At 32.4% G+C, this 15,383-nt stretch overlaps 3 protein-coding genes across 4 annotated transcripts; 1 reads left to right on the forward strand and 2 right to left on the reverse strand.

Annotated features, from left to right (window-relative positions):
* The first annotated feature begins 1,897 nt into the window (after positions 1-1,897).
* On the forward strand, positions 1,898-3,026 carry LOC18035127 (PRA1 family protein E). Its single transcript, XM_006423944.2, has one exon. The coding sequence runs from the start codon at positions 2,078-2,080 to the stop codon at positions 2,675-2,677; it is 600 nt and encodes a 199-aa protein (XP_006424007.1). The 5' UTR covers positions 1,898-2,077; the 3' UTR covers positions 2,678-3,026.
* Positions 3,027-4,488: 1,462 nt separating this feature from the next.
* Positions 4,489-7,836, reverse strand: LOC18033926 (probable prefoldin subunit 4). Its single transcript, XM_006423945.2, has 4 exons — positions 7,822-7,836; positions 6,736-7,050; positions 6,510-6,620; positions 4,489-5,036 (listed from the first exon to the last, which is right to left on the reverse strand). Exons 1-4 carry the CDS (start codon positions 7,834-7,836, stop codon positions 4,776-4,778), a joined length of 702 nt encoding a protein of 233 aa, XP_006424008.2. The 3' UTR covers positions 4,489-4,775.
* A 149-nt stretch (positions 7,837-7,985) lies between these two features.
* On the reverse strand, positions 7,986-13,013 carry LOC18033886 (E3 ubiquitin protein ligase DRIP2). 2 transcript variants are annotated; one of them, XM_006423947.2, is made up of 7 exons: positions 12,511-13,013; positions 11,708-11,807; positions 9,871-10,195; positions 9,264-9,754; positions 9,086-9,136; positions 8,424-8,496; positions 7,986-8,340 (listed from the first exon to the last, which is right to left on the reverse strand). In XM_006423947.2, exons 1-7 carry the CDS (start codon positions 12,641-12,643, stop codon positions 8,167-8,169), a joined length of 1,347 nt encoding a protein of 448 aa, XP_006424010.1. In that variant the 5' UTR covers positions 12,644-13,013; the 3' UTR covers positions 7,986-8,166. The 2 variants fall into 2 exon arrangements, with proteins under 2 accessions (XP_006424010.1, XP_024034684.1); XM_024178916.1 differs by lacking the exon at positions 11,708-11,807 and having other exon boundaries at positions 12,511-12,584.
* Positions 13,014-15,383: the final 2,370 nt, after the last annotated feature.

The following is a 15,383-nucleotide window of genomic DNA, read 5'->3' on the forward strand; positions in this document are numbered from 1 at the left end:
TTCAATCTTTTGTTTAGTGCCTTTTGGCTTCTTCAAACTCCATAAACATTAAATATTTAAGATTTGTGGCATTATTATTTCTCATCTTTTTTTATTCTCTATTATCTAATATATTGGTTGAGATTAAAAAATAATTACATTACAAAATATTAAAAATCTATATATATATATATAAAGTTGGGACTAGACGAGGTGATGTGACATCACTATTTCTCATCTTCTTGTATTCTCTATTATCTAATAAATTGGTTGATATTAAAAAAATAATTACATTATAAAATATTAAAAATAAAAATAATTATTAGATTATAAAAGATTACATGTCTCTTCCTCTTTCTATTTAAATTCAATAATATGTAACCATTAATAATAATTAATTATAAATATTGAAACATTTATTTATCTTATTATGCCAACAATTAAATTTTAGTGGCTTAAATATATCAATTAATTAATATAGGAAGGAATGTTCCTTCATCTTCCCTCAATAATGCCATTAGGGTCTAATTTTAATGTCATAATCTCATATTTAATTATGCAACCTTTTGTTTAGTACCTTTTGACTTCTTCAAACTCTATAAATATTAAGTAGTTAAGATTTGTGGTATTATTATTTCTCATCTTTTTATATTATCTATTATCTAATATATTGGTTGAGATTAAAAAATAATTACATTACAAAATATTAAAAATATAAAATAATTAATAGATTACAAAAGATTACATGTCTCTTCCTCTTTCTATTTAAATTCAACAATATATAACCATTAATAATAAATTAATTATAAGTTTTGAAACATTCATTTATTTTATTAAGCCAACAAATAAACTTTAGTGGTTTAAAATACATCAACTAATTAATATAGGAAGGAATGTTCCTTGCTCTTCCCTCACCAATGCCCTATGACCTAATTTTAATGTCATAATCTTATATTTAATTATGCAACATTTTATTTAGTATCTTTTGCCTTCTTCAAGCTCTATAAATATTAAGCATTTAAGATTTGTTATATTTGAGTGTTTTTTTTTATTTAACCAACATCCTCTTTAGAAATGTTTTTGTGTTTTTATTTTTTGACTTATTTAAATTTTTAGTATTGTATGCTTCATGAAGTACTATTTTCTTCATGAGTTAAACAATGATAAAGATAGTTGGATAATAAAGGTTAGACTTTATAAAATGTGAGAGTCTGTTAATACTAAAAAAAATGGAGAGTTGATTAGTGTGAACATAATTTTTATTGATGAAAAGGTTGTGTACACTTAACTATACACATTAATATATATTTTTAATGTTAACAAAAAAATAATTAACTTTCATAAATAACATTAGTTTTATAAGACTGCGTCATCTTTAAAAAAAATAATTCATATTTTTTATTAGTTTCATCAATTGTAAAGTAATAAAAAAATAATACTAATTTTTTTTAAAGCCGCGCGAAGTGCGGTTCTATTTTCTAATTTATTAATAATTATCAAACTTACATAAAAGAAGTAAATCACCTTTAGTATTGAATGGTGATCGAGTCTTTTGATGTATTTTATGAGTACTTTTTTATTTTCAATTTTAAGTGTCAATAACATACAAGACGACTTTTAACGTTAAATCTAAAAAATAAGATAAAATAAAGTCAGTCAATAAAAGTGATTTTTTAATAATTATTAAAAAAATTTTTAAAAAAACTCTACAATTAATTTTTTAAGTTATTGTTGTCAAAAGAAGTTATAGTTTGTTATTTAAAAAAAAATTATAGTTTGTTAGTATTTTTATAGATTGCTATTTTAAAAAAAAATATTTTGATGACTTTTTTTTTTCTTGGGGGGGGGGGGGGGGGGGCGCGGGGCTCATTGTGATCATTGTATCCACGATTGCACGTTCACCCTTTAAATAAAAACAATTCATTTCTATTAAAATAAAATTAAAAAAATTAAAAATTAAAAAACTTTGAGAAAATATTCTTATTTTCTCTTTCAAGTCCTCGCATCAACGCCACAGCAGAAGCCCCTGAAACATACCAACACCGTTCCGGGGTGTCTCGCTCTGTCGCTGTCTCTCTAAAATTTTCAGATCCCAATCATGTCCCTAAAACCACCAACAAATTACGGCTCTGCCACCACCACTACCAACCCAACAACAACAACATCCCTCTCCTTCTTCTCACGCGCCGAGTCTCTAACGGCCACGCGCCGCCCATGGCGCGAATTCTTCAACACGTCGGCCCTCTCCCTCCCCGCCGACTACAACGACGCAATCTCCCGTGCCCGCCGGAACGCGAGCTACTTCCGCGTAAACTACGCAATGGTAATGCTCTTCATCCTCTTCCTCAGCTTGCTCTGGCACCCGGTATCGATGATGGTTTTCATTGTTGTTTTCGTCTTGTGGCTGTTCTTTTACTTCGCTCGGGACGACCCAGTTGTCGTTTTTAACCAAACGTTGGATGATAAGTTCGTGTTGGGTTGTTTGACTTTGGTTACTGTCCTTGCTTTGATTTTGACTGATGTAGGGACCAATGTGTTGGTGGGTTTGATTGTTGGCGTTGTTTTAGTTGGTTTGCATGCGAGTTTTAGGGCTACTGATGATTTGTTTTTGGATGAGGAGAGTGCCGCTGAAGGTGGGTTGGTTTCGGTTTTGGGAGGGACTCAGCCCGTTAGGTTGACTGGTTATACGCGAATTTGAGGGATTTGGGTTTGTTTTGAGATGGTGTTTGAAAATGGTGTTGTGACATTCTATATAGATTCTTTAGATTAGTGTTTTGGACAAGCATACTGCAGTTGAAGGTAGTTTGGTTTTACCCATTATATTGACTGGCGATATGGGAATTTGAGGGTTTTCAGTTTGTTTTGAGTGTGTTCTTGGTGATTTTGTTTGATAATGGTGGTGTGAGATTCTTCAGATTGGTGTTTTTGGATGAGGAGATTGCCGCTGAATGTGGTTTGATTTGAGTTGCGGGAGGGAGTCAGCCTGTCTGATTGACTGGTTACATGCGAATTTGAGATATTTCAGTTAGATTAGTGTTTTTGGATGAGGAGAGTGGTTGAAGGTGGGTTTTGGTTGTGGGTGGGAGTCAAGCAGTTATGTTGACTGGCATATGCAAATTTGATGGATTTGCATTTGTTTTGATAGTGTATTTTTGGTTTTGTGAGATTCTTTAGATTAGTGTTTTTAGTTCATGGTGATGAAGTGAAGTTCAAGGACGGTTTGGTTTTGTAGTTATTCTGATTGTTGTTTTTTGGATTTTTGTGGTGATAATTGCGTTTTATTGTTTGCTTAAGGTGATGGAATTTGGTGTGATTGGTTAGCTTTATCTTTTCGGGGAAGCTTGCAAGAAAATGGAAGAGATTGTTTGCTACTGTTGTTTGGATTGAAGTGCGGATCATGTGTGACTTGATTTCATATGGCCATTTCACCATTGTTTGTCATTTGTATTTTATTTGTGGAAACGAAGTCAGTGTTGCGGCTGTAGAGATTAAATCAGCAAGCGTTCTGTTGTGGCATCAGGGGAGGTGATTTTAGAGTTTTTTTTTTTTTTTTGTGGAATCACTAATTTGGAACAATTACTTTATTTTCTTCACTCAATTCTGATCACTAATTTGTGACGTTTCCTTTGTTTAGCAAAATTGGAACAGTTTGAAATGTTCAGTCGATTACAAAATTCTTTTTCCTTGTAGCTAGTATCTTGATGCATGGTTGTGAATGGTCTTAATACAAGATGATCAGTAGTAATGGTTCTTTTTCTTTGGTACAGTCATTTGTTTGGTACTTGTGAACAAAATAATATTGATCCTCAGAAATTGTTAGTTGATCATTCAGTACAATTATCTATGGTTCTATTGAAAACTTGAAATGATGAATTGGGCTAGTGGCAAGGACCATAGGCTAATAGCAAATGAACTCAATTGATTGAAATGGCTTCAGATGGCAATGAAGATTCTTCATTTGATCTCCTATCTGTTTTTTATTTATTTATTTTTCCCGTTTACCATAATTCTCATGAATCTTCTTGCGGAACTGGTAAATAAAGAAACTTGGCTGTGAACTATTAGGCAATCTGACATCACTGTATTGTCTATACTTAATGCTCAACAGCCATTTTGATCCAGACACTGCGGGCTAATAGTAAATTCTTAGTGTAGAAAGTTATCTAGGAGTACATGGTCTTCGATGTTTCTTTTGATTGGAACGCGCGCACTCTCTTTTTGAAATGCCCAAAAGCAGAAGAGCATATCTCGATCATTCTAGTGGCCTTGGTTTGTATGTGGGAAGGGATCTCTGTGTTTATAAGCAGTGCATTTCTATTTAGATTGCTTGTTTGTACCCCGCTATGTTTTAGTGGCCATTCCTTAGTAACTGATAGGCCATGATATGGGCTTTGGAGACCAGTCTGTGAGGAAGTGATGATGCATAAGTGCCTTGTAAATATCTTCATGTATGTTCAAGAAAATCAAGTTTAGTCTATTTTGAGCAATATAACCATTAGCCAACTCATATACTGGAAACATTTGTTCTGCAAATATTTCTTCTGAGATTGGCGATATCACAGGGGCAACTATTACACATTCATTTTCCAGCCAACTTCATTCCTGTTAATATCAAGTTGGACAGTTCTAAAACTGGAACCAAAAAAAAAAAAAAACCAATTTGTAGTAAATAAAATCGGCACTGACTTCACTCAGGATACTCAATTGCAAGTTGAAGATTGGAGTAAAGTCATCCCTAATATTTAAATCAAAAGTGAGAGGCAACCAAATTACAGAGAAATGACAGTCATGGTGTATTAATCCTCCTCTAAGTTGATAGAGTCCCTGAACTTCCCGTATAGAATCTTCTTCAATTCATTCATTTGGGCCAGAACAGTTTCCTTCTCTTTCTCAAGTTTTTCCAGAGTTTTGCTATTCACCTCTTTCATCTCTTCTATTCTGGTCTCCACTTCTTCCCTTGGCACATGAGCAAAGACTTCGCCTATTTGGAAGCGAACTATGTCTTCATCAGTGAGAATCAATTCATTGCCTGCATCCTCCAGATTATCGTTTGTTTCCTAGTGAAAAAACACACCAGTAAGTTAGAGAAGAAAAGGGAAACCAGGACGAATCAAAGAAAGGCGATGGAATGTGATTAAAGTAGATGAGACAATAAAAGCAGCAAAAAGGAATTCAACGAACATTGCTTCCTATCCGTCCTGAGGAGAAACGAAAGATGTTGAAAAATTAAAAAAATAAGCCAAACACCACACCAAGGCAACTTGGGAATGAAAACTCTTGCACATCATAAAGAGCCAAAGATCTTGAAAAGAGCCAGAAAGGCAGAAACATCAAAGAAGTAATAAATAAATCTGCCAGCCAACTCCAGAGATTTCTTAAAAAGGAGCAATGCACAAACAAATAATCTCTCTACATTAGATGTAGAAAGCCTACAAATGAAGACAGCCTGGCTTCTTTTGAACTCAAATTGGAATCAGAACACTGACAGAGGCACACGACTACTGAAAATGTTTTATTCCTAAGAAATACTTCCATATTGAAGTCCAAACATAATACTATATGAACCACAACCTCTTTAATGCCCCGACATACTCTGAATGATGATCGTGTATACAAAAATGTATCTGCGTTCCGTTAACAACTTGATATGCACCAAATCTGATGTATGTTCTCAGTTTACATTGCTTCCATTGATGTGAGTTTGCATAAATTTAAACATAGAAAAAACATGTTAAGATGCCTGTGGAAATTCTCTAACACAATAGCCAAACAATTAGTATATTTGTCTATCATTTTGATGCCATTAGGATCATTAAGCTCATTGACTATCTTTTTCAACTTTTTAGACATCCCTAGAGAGTTGGAAATGTCTCCACTTTGATGTGAGCTAAATGCCTGGGCACAACAATAGGTCAGGATATTTCTCCAACATATGCATTACATTTACACGCCTATCTCAACTATGTAGAGGCAGCATGAAAGATCGCAAATTTGATATTACAATTTTCATTAGTCTTCTAGTCTTTCCATTCACAAGCTACTCGTCCGAAATCAAATGAACAAAATCAGTCAGGGTCAAACTTGATCAACCCCGGCATCTTGAATGAGCTTGCAAGACAGCTTTTTTTTTCTTTTTTCTTTTTTTTCCTTGATCCTAATGTTTACCTATATTCTAAAATCCACCTCCTTCGTAAAGATCTTGAGAGACTCAAAAACTCCCAAGACATATACAACAATGAAATTCCTCAATACATCAGATAAAATAGCAGACATGCAAACACACATACGCAGTGCAGATTACACTAATACCTATCATGACACTCGAAACCAGAGCTGGGGTCTTTCATATTACAATAAAAATCCATTATCTTGCAGCAAAAACAAGAAATAGAACTGGGTTTTCTCTTTTTTACCCAAAACACATCTCATATGTACAACAAAAATTAAAATCTTCACAATCCAAAGTCCTGAAATAACCAAAAATAAAACAAACCCAGACGAAATCGAAAGCGAAAGAAAGAAGAACAAACCTTGGCAAACTTGATTTCATCTTCAAGCTCGTGGAATCTGTTGTTTAATTTGGAAAATTTGTTAATGTTTTGTTGATCTTCCCATGTCACCACCGTATCAGATTTCTCAGCCTTTACATAAATATAATTTTTAAATCATTAAACACCATATCAAAATATGAGAGAGAGAAAAAAAGAAAAAAGAAAAAAGAAAAACATACAACGGTTTTAAGAGGATTTCGGTTACCTGTTCATGTTGCATCGTGAATTTCGAGTGCTGTCTGCGGAGAAACAGTAGAGCGGGTATTGTGTTTAAGAGCAATCTAGTCAAGTGAGGGGATCTATTTGTTGTTTGATAATTTATACGCAGTTGGATGACTCGTCGTTTAAAATAGAAATATTTGTTTGGGTTGTCGGAGTCCAATGACTTACTGTCAGTCATTGAGAAAAGTAATGGACGACTTGCCGTCTGGAAACAAAATATAAAGATGACTTCAACTTGCCGTCTACTAATAATGTATTGCCTTCCCCACCATTCCACACGCCAAATAATGGAAATGAACTGATGGTGTATTTATTTTATGAAATGAGAATGAGGTGGAATAGAAATTGATTGGGAATAAGAATAAAGTGGAATAAGAATTGATTGGGAATGAGAATGAAATTTTAATGTTTATTTAGCATAAATAAATGAGAATGAGAATCAATTTATCAAAATACCCATATATTAAATAATGTAATTTTCATTAACTAGATATATGTATAAATATTATTAAAATGATATTAATTAAAAAAATAAAATTAATAATAATAATAATAAAATTTAATACTGATAATATTAATAAAAATAACAATAATTAATAATAACTAAAATAAAAATTTAATAATAATAATATTTAAAATAATAAAATTAATTGTGATTTGAACGAGGGTAATTTGAAAAATATGAAAAAATTATAAGGATACAAAAGTCCATTCAGGGAATGGGAATCCACATTCTCAACCCTCTATGGGAATGAAATTCCTATTCCTTATTCTCAAATTGTGTGAAACCCACACATTTTATTTACATTTCCAAATTATATTGTACCAAGTAAATATATATTTCATTCTCATTCTTTCATTCTCATTTTCTAAACCCTCAAATAAACACAACATTAAAGAAATATACTAATATAGTGACTACCCATAATAAGAGACGTGATCTAGATGAGCCACAGATCACATGTCCAACTCTTATTGGGAAAGCTGTGGATCATCATAACACAATTCCTCTAATGAGAGTTGGACACATGCACAATCACTCTTTTGATCAGAGCCCCATAATAATAACCTTCTTTTTTCCCATTAAAAGAAATCAAATTCTAATTCTTTTTTTTTAATATTAGATGAATATAACCTCTTGGAAATGGGGAAAGATTTGATACCAAAAAAATATGATCTAAAGTTGATTTGGAATAGTTCATGACATTAAAATTTGACGCATAACATAACCAATCAAATAAAAAAATTTCAATAACTTTATAAGTGTGACAAGGAGCAGTGGGATGCATTTTACAACCACCAATGATCAAACCATCTCATAGTGTGTATGTAGTCCATATAATTGCTATAAATTCTACAACATAAGATTACCAAAGGTATAACCGAGGTGGTAAGAAAATTTTGTAAGGGAGTTTCAAGAGGCTTGAACTTTTCGACAATATGACAAGACCATCACGAAGTCCTTAGCTGATGAGCCCACGGAGGCTGGCACCTTTTTCGATGTTGATGCTGTACAGAACCAGAGGTCTACAAGGTTGTGAAGCTGCAATGTCGGAAGCACTGGCTGACCTCGGCAAAATAACTCCACCTGGACAATAATTTCACTAAGTTTTAGTTGGGAAATGGGAACTTTTCATGGCTTTTGTTGCCGAGAAAAAAAGATGAACTCACCTCAGTTTCATTGGTGAGATTAAGTTTCTTTGCTAGGTACTTCTGGATAAATGAGACAGGCATTCGACCATCCCTATGATCATGTAAATAAGAGAGAAAGAAAATGAAGAATAAGATGTGGCAATATGCTGCATCATTCGAAATAATACAAGCCAGAGATTTAGGAAACTTGCCTAGGAGCAAGAATACTGAAATAATCGATACATGGTTTGGTTACAGGCAATAAATATAATACTCATCAAGAGAAAGGACTAATGTTGTAAGGAAGAAAATTTCCTGTGCACACTACCCTTACTAGCTGTACAAAAATATTTCATTTGCAACCATTCCATAATATAAACACATCTTCAAAACGAAAAGATAAAAAAGAAAATATAAACTCCGGCCTAAACAAATCATATGCAATTCTTTCTAACCTTTGTTCATTTTTTTTTTTTTTGGCTTCCACCTAAAATTTTACCTGACCCTTAGCTTTAAGAGTTTTATACAACTTGCCATGAGCTTAACAATAGTATCGGCAAAAACAATTTCATGATTTAATATCAGCTAGTAAATGTTTACAAATTTTCAACAGACTTCAAATGTTGACTTGAACCACAAGTGTGAAACAATAAGCTACTAAGCATAATCATATGGTCAGTATTGGGATAAAATAAACTCACTTTATCCTCAGGTAACATGTGGAGATTTGAGGCAAGGAACCATCGCCTTTCCTGAAGCCATTTATCAGACAATTGGAGACTTAAGCAATTTGCAAATAATACATGCTATATACCCTTGAGATAAATCAAGTATATAATAAATGTTGTGTAATATCAGAAATTCAAAGTAACATCTTACTGATCTTCGGAAGCAACTAATGAGAACCAAATTGGAGTGTTCCTTCTTTTGTACTTAGCTCCTGCAGCGTCTAGCATGGCTTGCGCTGCTGCACACGACTCCTCAGTTCCGACTTCCCTTTTTTTAGCTGCTGCACGCCTTCTACGCTTCATTGGTCCTGGATGCAAACCAATTCCATTCTTGTCATTTTGGTATTTTGTCTTCACTCCATGCTCTTTCATTTTGGTTTTAGACGAACATATTTCACCACCAGGAGAGTTTGGTAATTCTACTTTGACCTTGGTTTCAGGCATAAATACTTCTGAATCAGGGAAATTATGCAGATCTGTTTTGGCAAGAGATGGCCCCTGTGAATTTGACTTGGAGGACTTGGTTCTGTTGGCAGCTTCAACAAGACAGTTTAAGGGTGTCCAGAGATCAGCTTTTGCTTCTGTTATTTCACCCACCTTATTAGGCCCTTGCTCGCTAGATGGCTCCGCCTTGTAAGACTCCTAAAACATTTTTAAAAGGATGAATAGCGGCAAAAATAGTAAATCCTGCAACACGACTGGATCTGATCTAGATTCAAATAAAGTCAAAGCATCAATCATTATTCAGCCTCTTTTACCTGCCTTCTGTTTTGAGCATTTTTGTTTAATGAATCAGGTGAGCTTGAGCTCATTGGATGATCTTCAATAGAAGATTCCTTCTTATCCTCAAGCATAAATCCACATCCTCGTAAAGCAGCAGCCTTCCTTGTACTTCCTTTTGTCCTCTTTCCAGTCAAGCCAGTGTGCTGTGGTACTTTAGGGGTGCTGACCACCAATGATGATAGTGATCTTTCCTTCCTCTTTGCTGGAAGAGAAATAGAAGGCATTACTTCAGGAGCCTGAACCTTCCTTCTTTTAAAAGGGAAAATCTTGGCCCTTATATCTTGCAAATTGTGGTCTGGCCTGCACATATTCCATAAGCACCAAAAAAAGCCTAAGCACATTTACTACAGTAGTCACACTCCAAGCTAAATTGTCTAAAAGAATGATAAACCTAACCTATTAAACAAGATTAATCGTTGATACTACTACCAGCAAAGGACGCAAATAATAAGGAAATGACTTTAAACAAGAAGTCAAAAAAGTAATAAATCAATATGATTAGGGATAATAAATCAATATGATTAGGGATTTTGTGACCTTGAACTGCTTTAAATATTAGCATACTACTATCAGAAGTGCCTGGCCAACCAGCAGATTTCTGTAGAATGACAATCCCAAATTTTCAAATCCACATAAGATACTTTTAAGAATATCAAAGTTTAGAGTTCTTCTCTAGCGCGGACACCCTCATTTTTTTTTTCATGCAGACATACTTTTAAACCGTGGGGTTTAAAAGAGTTAGTTTTTAACTCTCTTAAACCACAAGGTTTAAGAGCATGTCCACATTAAAAAAAATGAGGGCACCTGCATTTAAGAATGATTATTAAAGTTCATACATTTTAATAGAACGTCCACATCTTTGCTTGCATAAAAGCTTAACAATCTTTTATAAAAACTTGTCAGACCTAGTACTTTTTCCACTACAAATTTTACAGAAACAACCAATCACTTGTATAGGCACGACATCCTGTGAAAGACCTTGGTTCCTAACATTTAGACGAAAGCAAACTAAATCAAACAGAAGTGCAAAGCAAAGGTCTTTTCTAATGTGGATTTAGCTAATCCTAGACGTAGAAAGAGAAAGGCCAGCTGCCAGCACAAGTTAATTTGCAAGTGGTGAAGAAAACTGGAGGAAGCCAACATTTATGCATGACAGCTACTGATGCAATAATAAAACTTATGTACCGCGATGATGAAAAGAAAAAAGACTTGGACAAAATGAAGGAGATCATTCAGTAAGAAACCAAAAATAATAGGAAAAGAAAAATAATGCAAAAAAAGGGAAAAACCATGATAGGCCAATAAGATGATAAAGGTGACTACAGAATAATAGATGTTAAAAAAAAAAAAAAAACTCCTAGCAACCACGTCAAAACCTAAGTTAATCATGCCTGGAGGACAAAGAGAGGCAGAACAAAGAATCCAAGAGGAAGAGGGGGTTTGGTGGTAAGCTTAAAATCCAATTGCACTTAAGGCATTAGTCCCTAACTCATGACTCTTGTCAAATTTAGTTAAACCAATATTGAAAACAACAAGACCAGGAAGTCTCCAGCCAAGAACTACCCAGCACTATCACTACACAGTTATGTTGCTCCATGACTAGTGCACTGCATATTAGTTATATAATTCAGGTTTCAGACATAAACGTACACATTTCAAAATTGCTACAATAAGCTCTAAGAAACAACTACTTCATGAATCAACCTACAATACTTGTCTAGAAGTATATAAAAGATAAAAAGAATGTTGATTCTGACTACAAAAGAAAATGAAGAGATACGACTTAGATATAAATAAGGCACCGGTACTAGCCTGAGTTTCTCCACAGGAAGACAGCCCAGATCAATATTGCATACTGGACAGCAATCCGCCTCCTCATCCGAAAGCTTCTCGTAAATGCACTTCCTGCAGACTGGTTTCAATTCCAAAATTTAGTGCATGAGAAACAATTCATTCAGAGGGGAGATGAAAACCTACAAGGTGTGCTATCTATTTTCTATAATATAACAACATATGGTTCTAGAAGGTCAATCCTTATAAAATAATTTTAAAAAATAGCTTTCAGAGAATAATCAATAACGTATTTCTATATTTGCGAAAATATTGCACTCGTTCTACCATATCAAGCCTAAAAGAACACCCACATTTGGTCTTTCTTCAATAACACATGCTGGAAGCACAAGCCATCATGATTCTACAGGGTCGATGAGTACAAATACATATAATCTCACCAATATCCATCCAAATTGCAACCTTCAAACATGACTCAACAACAAAAAGATTGAAACTATGAACTAGACCACCTAGAAATTCTGAAACTAACATACAATGTTAATAGAACCCAGTTCACAAAATTTCGAAAAAAAGAACAACCCGAAATTGAATTCGAAGAAAACCAAAGTTTAAAAGGACAACAGATTCAGCAAACATCGACACATATTATTAAAATTTCTAAACTGTGAACAAACATAAACACACACACACACACAGAAGTAACACAGCTCAAGAGTGCTGAGAGAAGAGCAAACAATCTCCAGTGTAAAAGAACCAACAAATTCCCAGATCAAAACCATCAACAATACAACAGAAACATGAAATAAAATAAAGTAGCTTACATGTATGAAGACACAAAGAAATAGTGGTAGCTTCTCTTAAGAGGCTGTTACAAAGAGGACATGTCATGCAAGCCTCTAATGTCTCCCTCTTCACTTTCACAACATGCCGTGCCGTCGTTCTCACTGTATCCATCTATTTATCACACACGTGTATGTGTATGTATGTACGTATGTATGTATGTACCTATACGTAATATATATAATCCAAAAGCAATGCAATGGATCTGAAGATGTGAAGAAAACGGCGAAAATTGGAGATGGGTATGAATTTTAAGCAAGAAAATAACGTGGGGTGGGTTGGATTTATTGGGACATGAAGTGGGGGTAAAGGGTTTATCAGTTTTTGAGTTTCGATGAAATTAATAATAACAATAGCATGAAAGGTGGAAGAAGAAAGACCGAACAGAACAGAAGAGAAGCTTGTTTCTGTTTGTTGTAGTGTGGACACAACACGCAGGGTTCGTGTCCCACACTCCCCATGCTACTTCGAGGTCAAGGTCTCAAGAAATGGGAACTTTTACATAAAACACCCAGAATTTTGATTAATTTATAAAATTAGCTTTTTGTTTTTTTTTTAACTTTTGTTGACGGAAAAGAGTTGGTTTCGGATTACTCCATAATAAAATAATGAGTGATGATATTTTCACCCCATAATTTTTTGTAAGTTCACCATATTTTTAAAAAATAATTATAAAAGTTACACATTATTTTAAAAATTTTTGAATTAAGAAGAATTTTAGAAAATTAATTAATTAAATCTATCTTAGTTGACTTTTTTTGTGACTTACATTTTTTTAGGATATTTGATTATAAAGATTGTTTTGACGTAAGTTTAAATTGACTATTTTAACCTTATAAAATAAAATTATCAAGAATTTACTTTAACTTCAATATTTTTTTCTAATTTGTACTAAACTCATTGTTTCTAATATTACTTTTTATTAGTATGATTATTATTTTTTAATTAAATTAACATAGTATTTTTATGGCATAATTCTCATATAAATTATTAGACTGTCAAATTTATGTTATTTACATGTAAGGGTAGTAAAATAAAAATTAGGTTTCATTTAAAAATATTAGATTATAAGTCGCAAAATTAAATACCTAAATTATTAGATACAATAACTCATGTTTTATTAGGGTAATTTTGTTTTTTTATATCATAAGAATAAAATAGTAAAATAAAATTTATATTAAAATTTATGATCAAAGATGGTTGAAAAACATAATAAAAAAATTAATAGAATGATTTAATTGATTGACTATATAAAACTTTTATTAATTTATATTTTTTAAGAATATTATGAACTTATCATAATTATTTTCTAAAAGTGGGGTGAATTTACAAACATAGTGGGTGAAAATATCCTCATCCTAAAATAATAATCTTTAGAAGTATCTTTAAATTATTATAAACCTTAATATATTCTATTTTTGTTAAAAAGGCAAAAAAAAAAGTTCATCAACCACCTCAAATTTTTCCTTATGTTTTGAAACAAAAAAGTAAGTTGAATTTTATAATAATTTAGAAAATATTTTAAAAATTATTATTTCATGTGAGAATAGTTTGAAAATTATTCAATCAAAAAAAATATTTTAAAATAATAATAGTGCTTCAAAGCATATAATTGTATGTCTACTATTCGTTGATGGTTGTTGAATGAACGGCAAATCGGCGATGACCACCGGTATATTATTATCCAATTTTTTTTTTTACAAAAGTAGGAAGTTCTAAATTTAAATTATTTTTAATAAATTAGTAAAAGTTTTGGGTTGTTTATATTTTAAAATATTTACGTGAAACAATGAATTTTTTTTTTTTAAAGATAGCAATTAGTAAAGTTTAAAATAACTTTTCAGCCTTGTATCTTCTTAAAATTCGAACTTTAGTGGCCAAATAAAAGCTACTTGAAGAATAAAAAACTACTAGATAGAGGCTAACAAAACAAATAATGAAAATAAATTTTTTTTATTATTTAGACAGATGAAAATATAGTTAATACACAAAGTTAGAGAAATTAAAAAAACAAATAAGAGAACTTATATTCTTGTCATCATTTTTTTTCTTTTAAAAGAGATGAAAAATAGTGTTCGAATTCCATATTTAATTAAAAATGATTCTTAAGGGTAAATTTATTATTATTTATTTATTTATTTATTTGGTTTTGCAATTATATATATATCTTTGTTGACAAAAGAGTCCCCAGAAAGTTAAGTCACGGCTGCAATTAGTATGGTTTGGACTTTGGAGAAGTGGGTGGGCCTGTCCCAGCTTAATTGATGTGAGTTGGTGCTGTAACATAGCATTTGGCTTGGTCAACTTGTCCACTTTTTAACTTAAAGGATGAGAAACCCAACCAAAACAGCCCATGCATTGAAGCCTAAACATCCTTTTTTTAGGTCAATTTAGAAACATAAAGAAAGGGTATATATGTGTGTTTAAATTAATAACTTACCAATGTTTTAATAGATTTTCTTAAGTTACATTTATTGTAAGGAAAATTTACACTCATCCACTTGTTTATTTTGTCTTTTTCAAAAATATACAAACACTTTTTTTTTTCAGCTCGCCACCGGAAGTTTATTTTTTGTTACATTCGTCAACTTCCGTCTAATTTCCATTAGTGGATTTAACGGAATGTTAACGAAATGACTTTTTTACCCCTCAAAATTACAATTAAACCAAAATAAATAGAAATTAGAGATAAATTGGATGGATTTAATTTTGTTCAAAGGTGGATGCTAGAAATTGGAGGAAAATAGTGTTTGTTGTTTGCTAAATTTAGAAAATTTGTATTTATTTTTTTGAAAGAGAAAAAATAAAGACAAAATTTCTAAATCTAGTAAGTCAACAAACATTATTTTCTTCA

Source organism: Citrus clementina, unplaced genomic scaffold, assembly GCF_000493195.1.
Source record: "Citrus clementina cultivar Clemenules unplaced genomic scaffold, Citrus_clementina_v1.0 scaffold_8, whole genome shotgun sequence".
Lineage (NCBI taxonomy): Eukaryota > Viridiplantae > Streptophyta > Magnoliopsida > Sapindales > Rutaceae > Citrus > Citrus x clementina.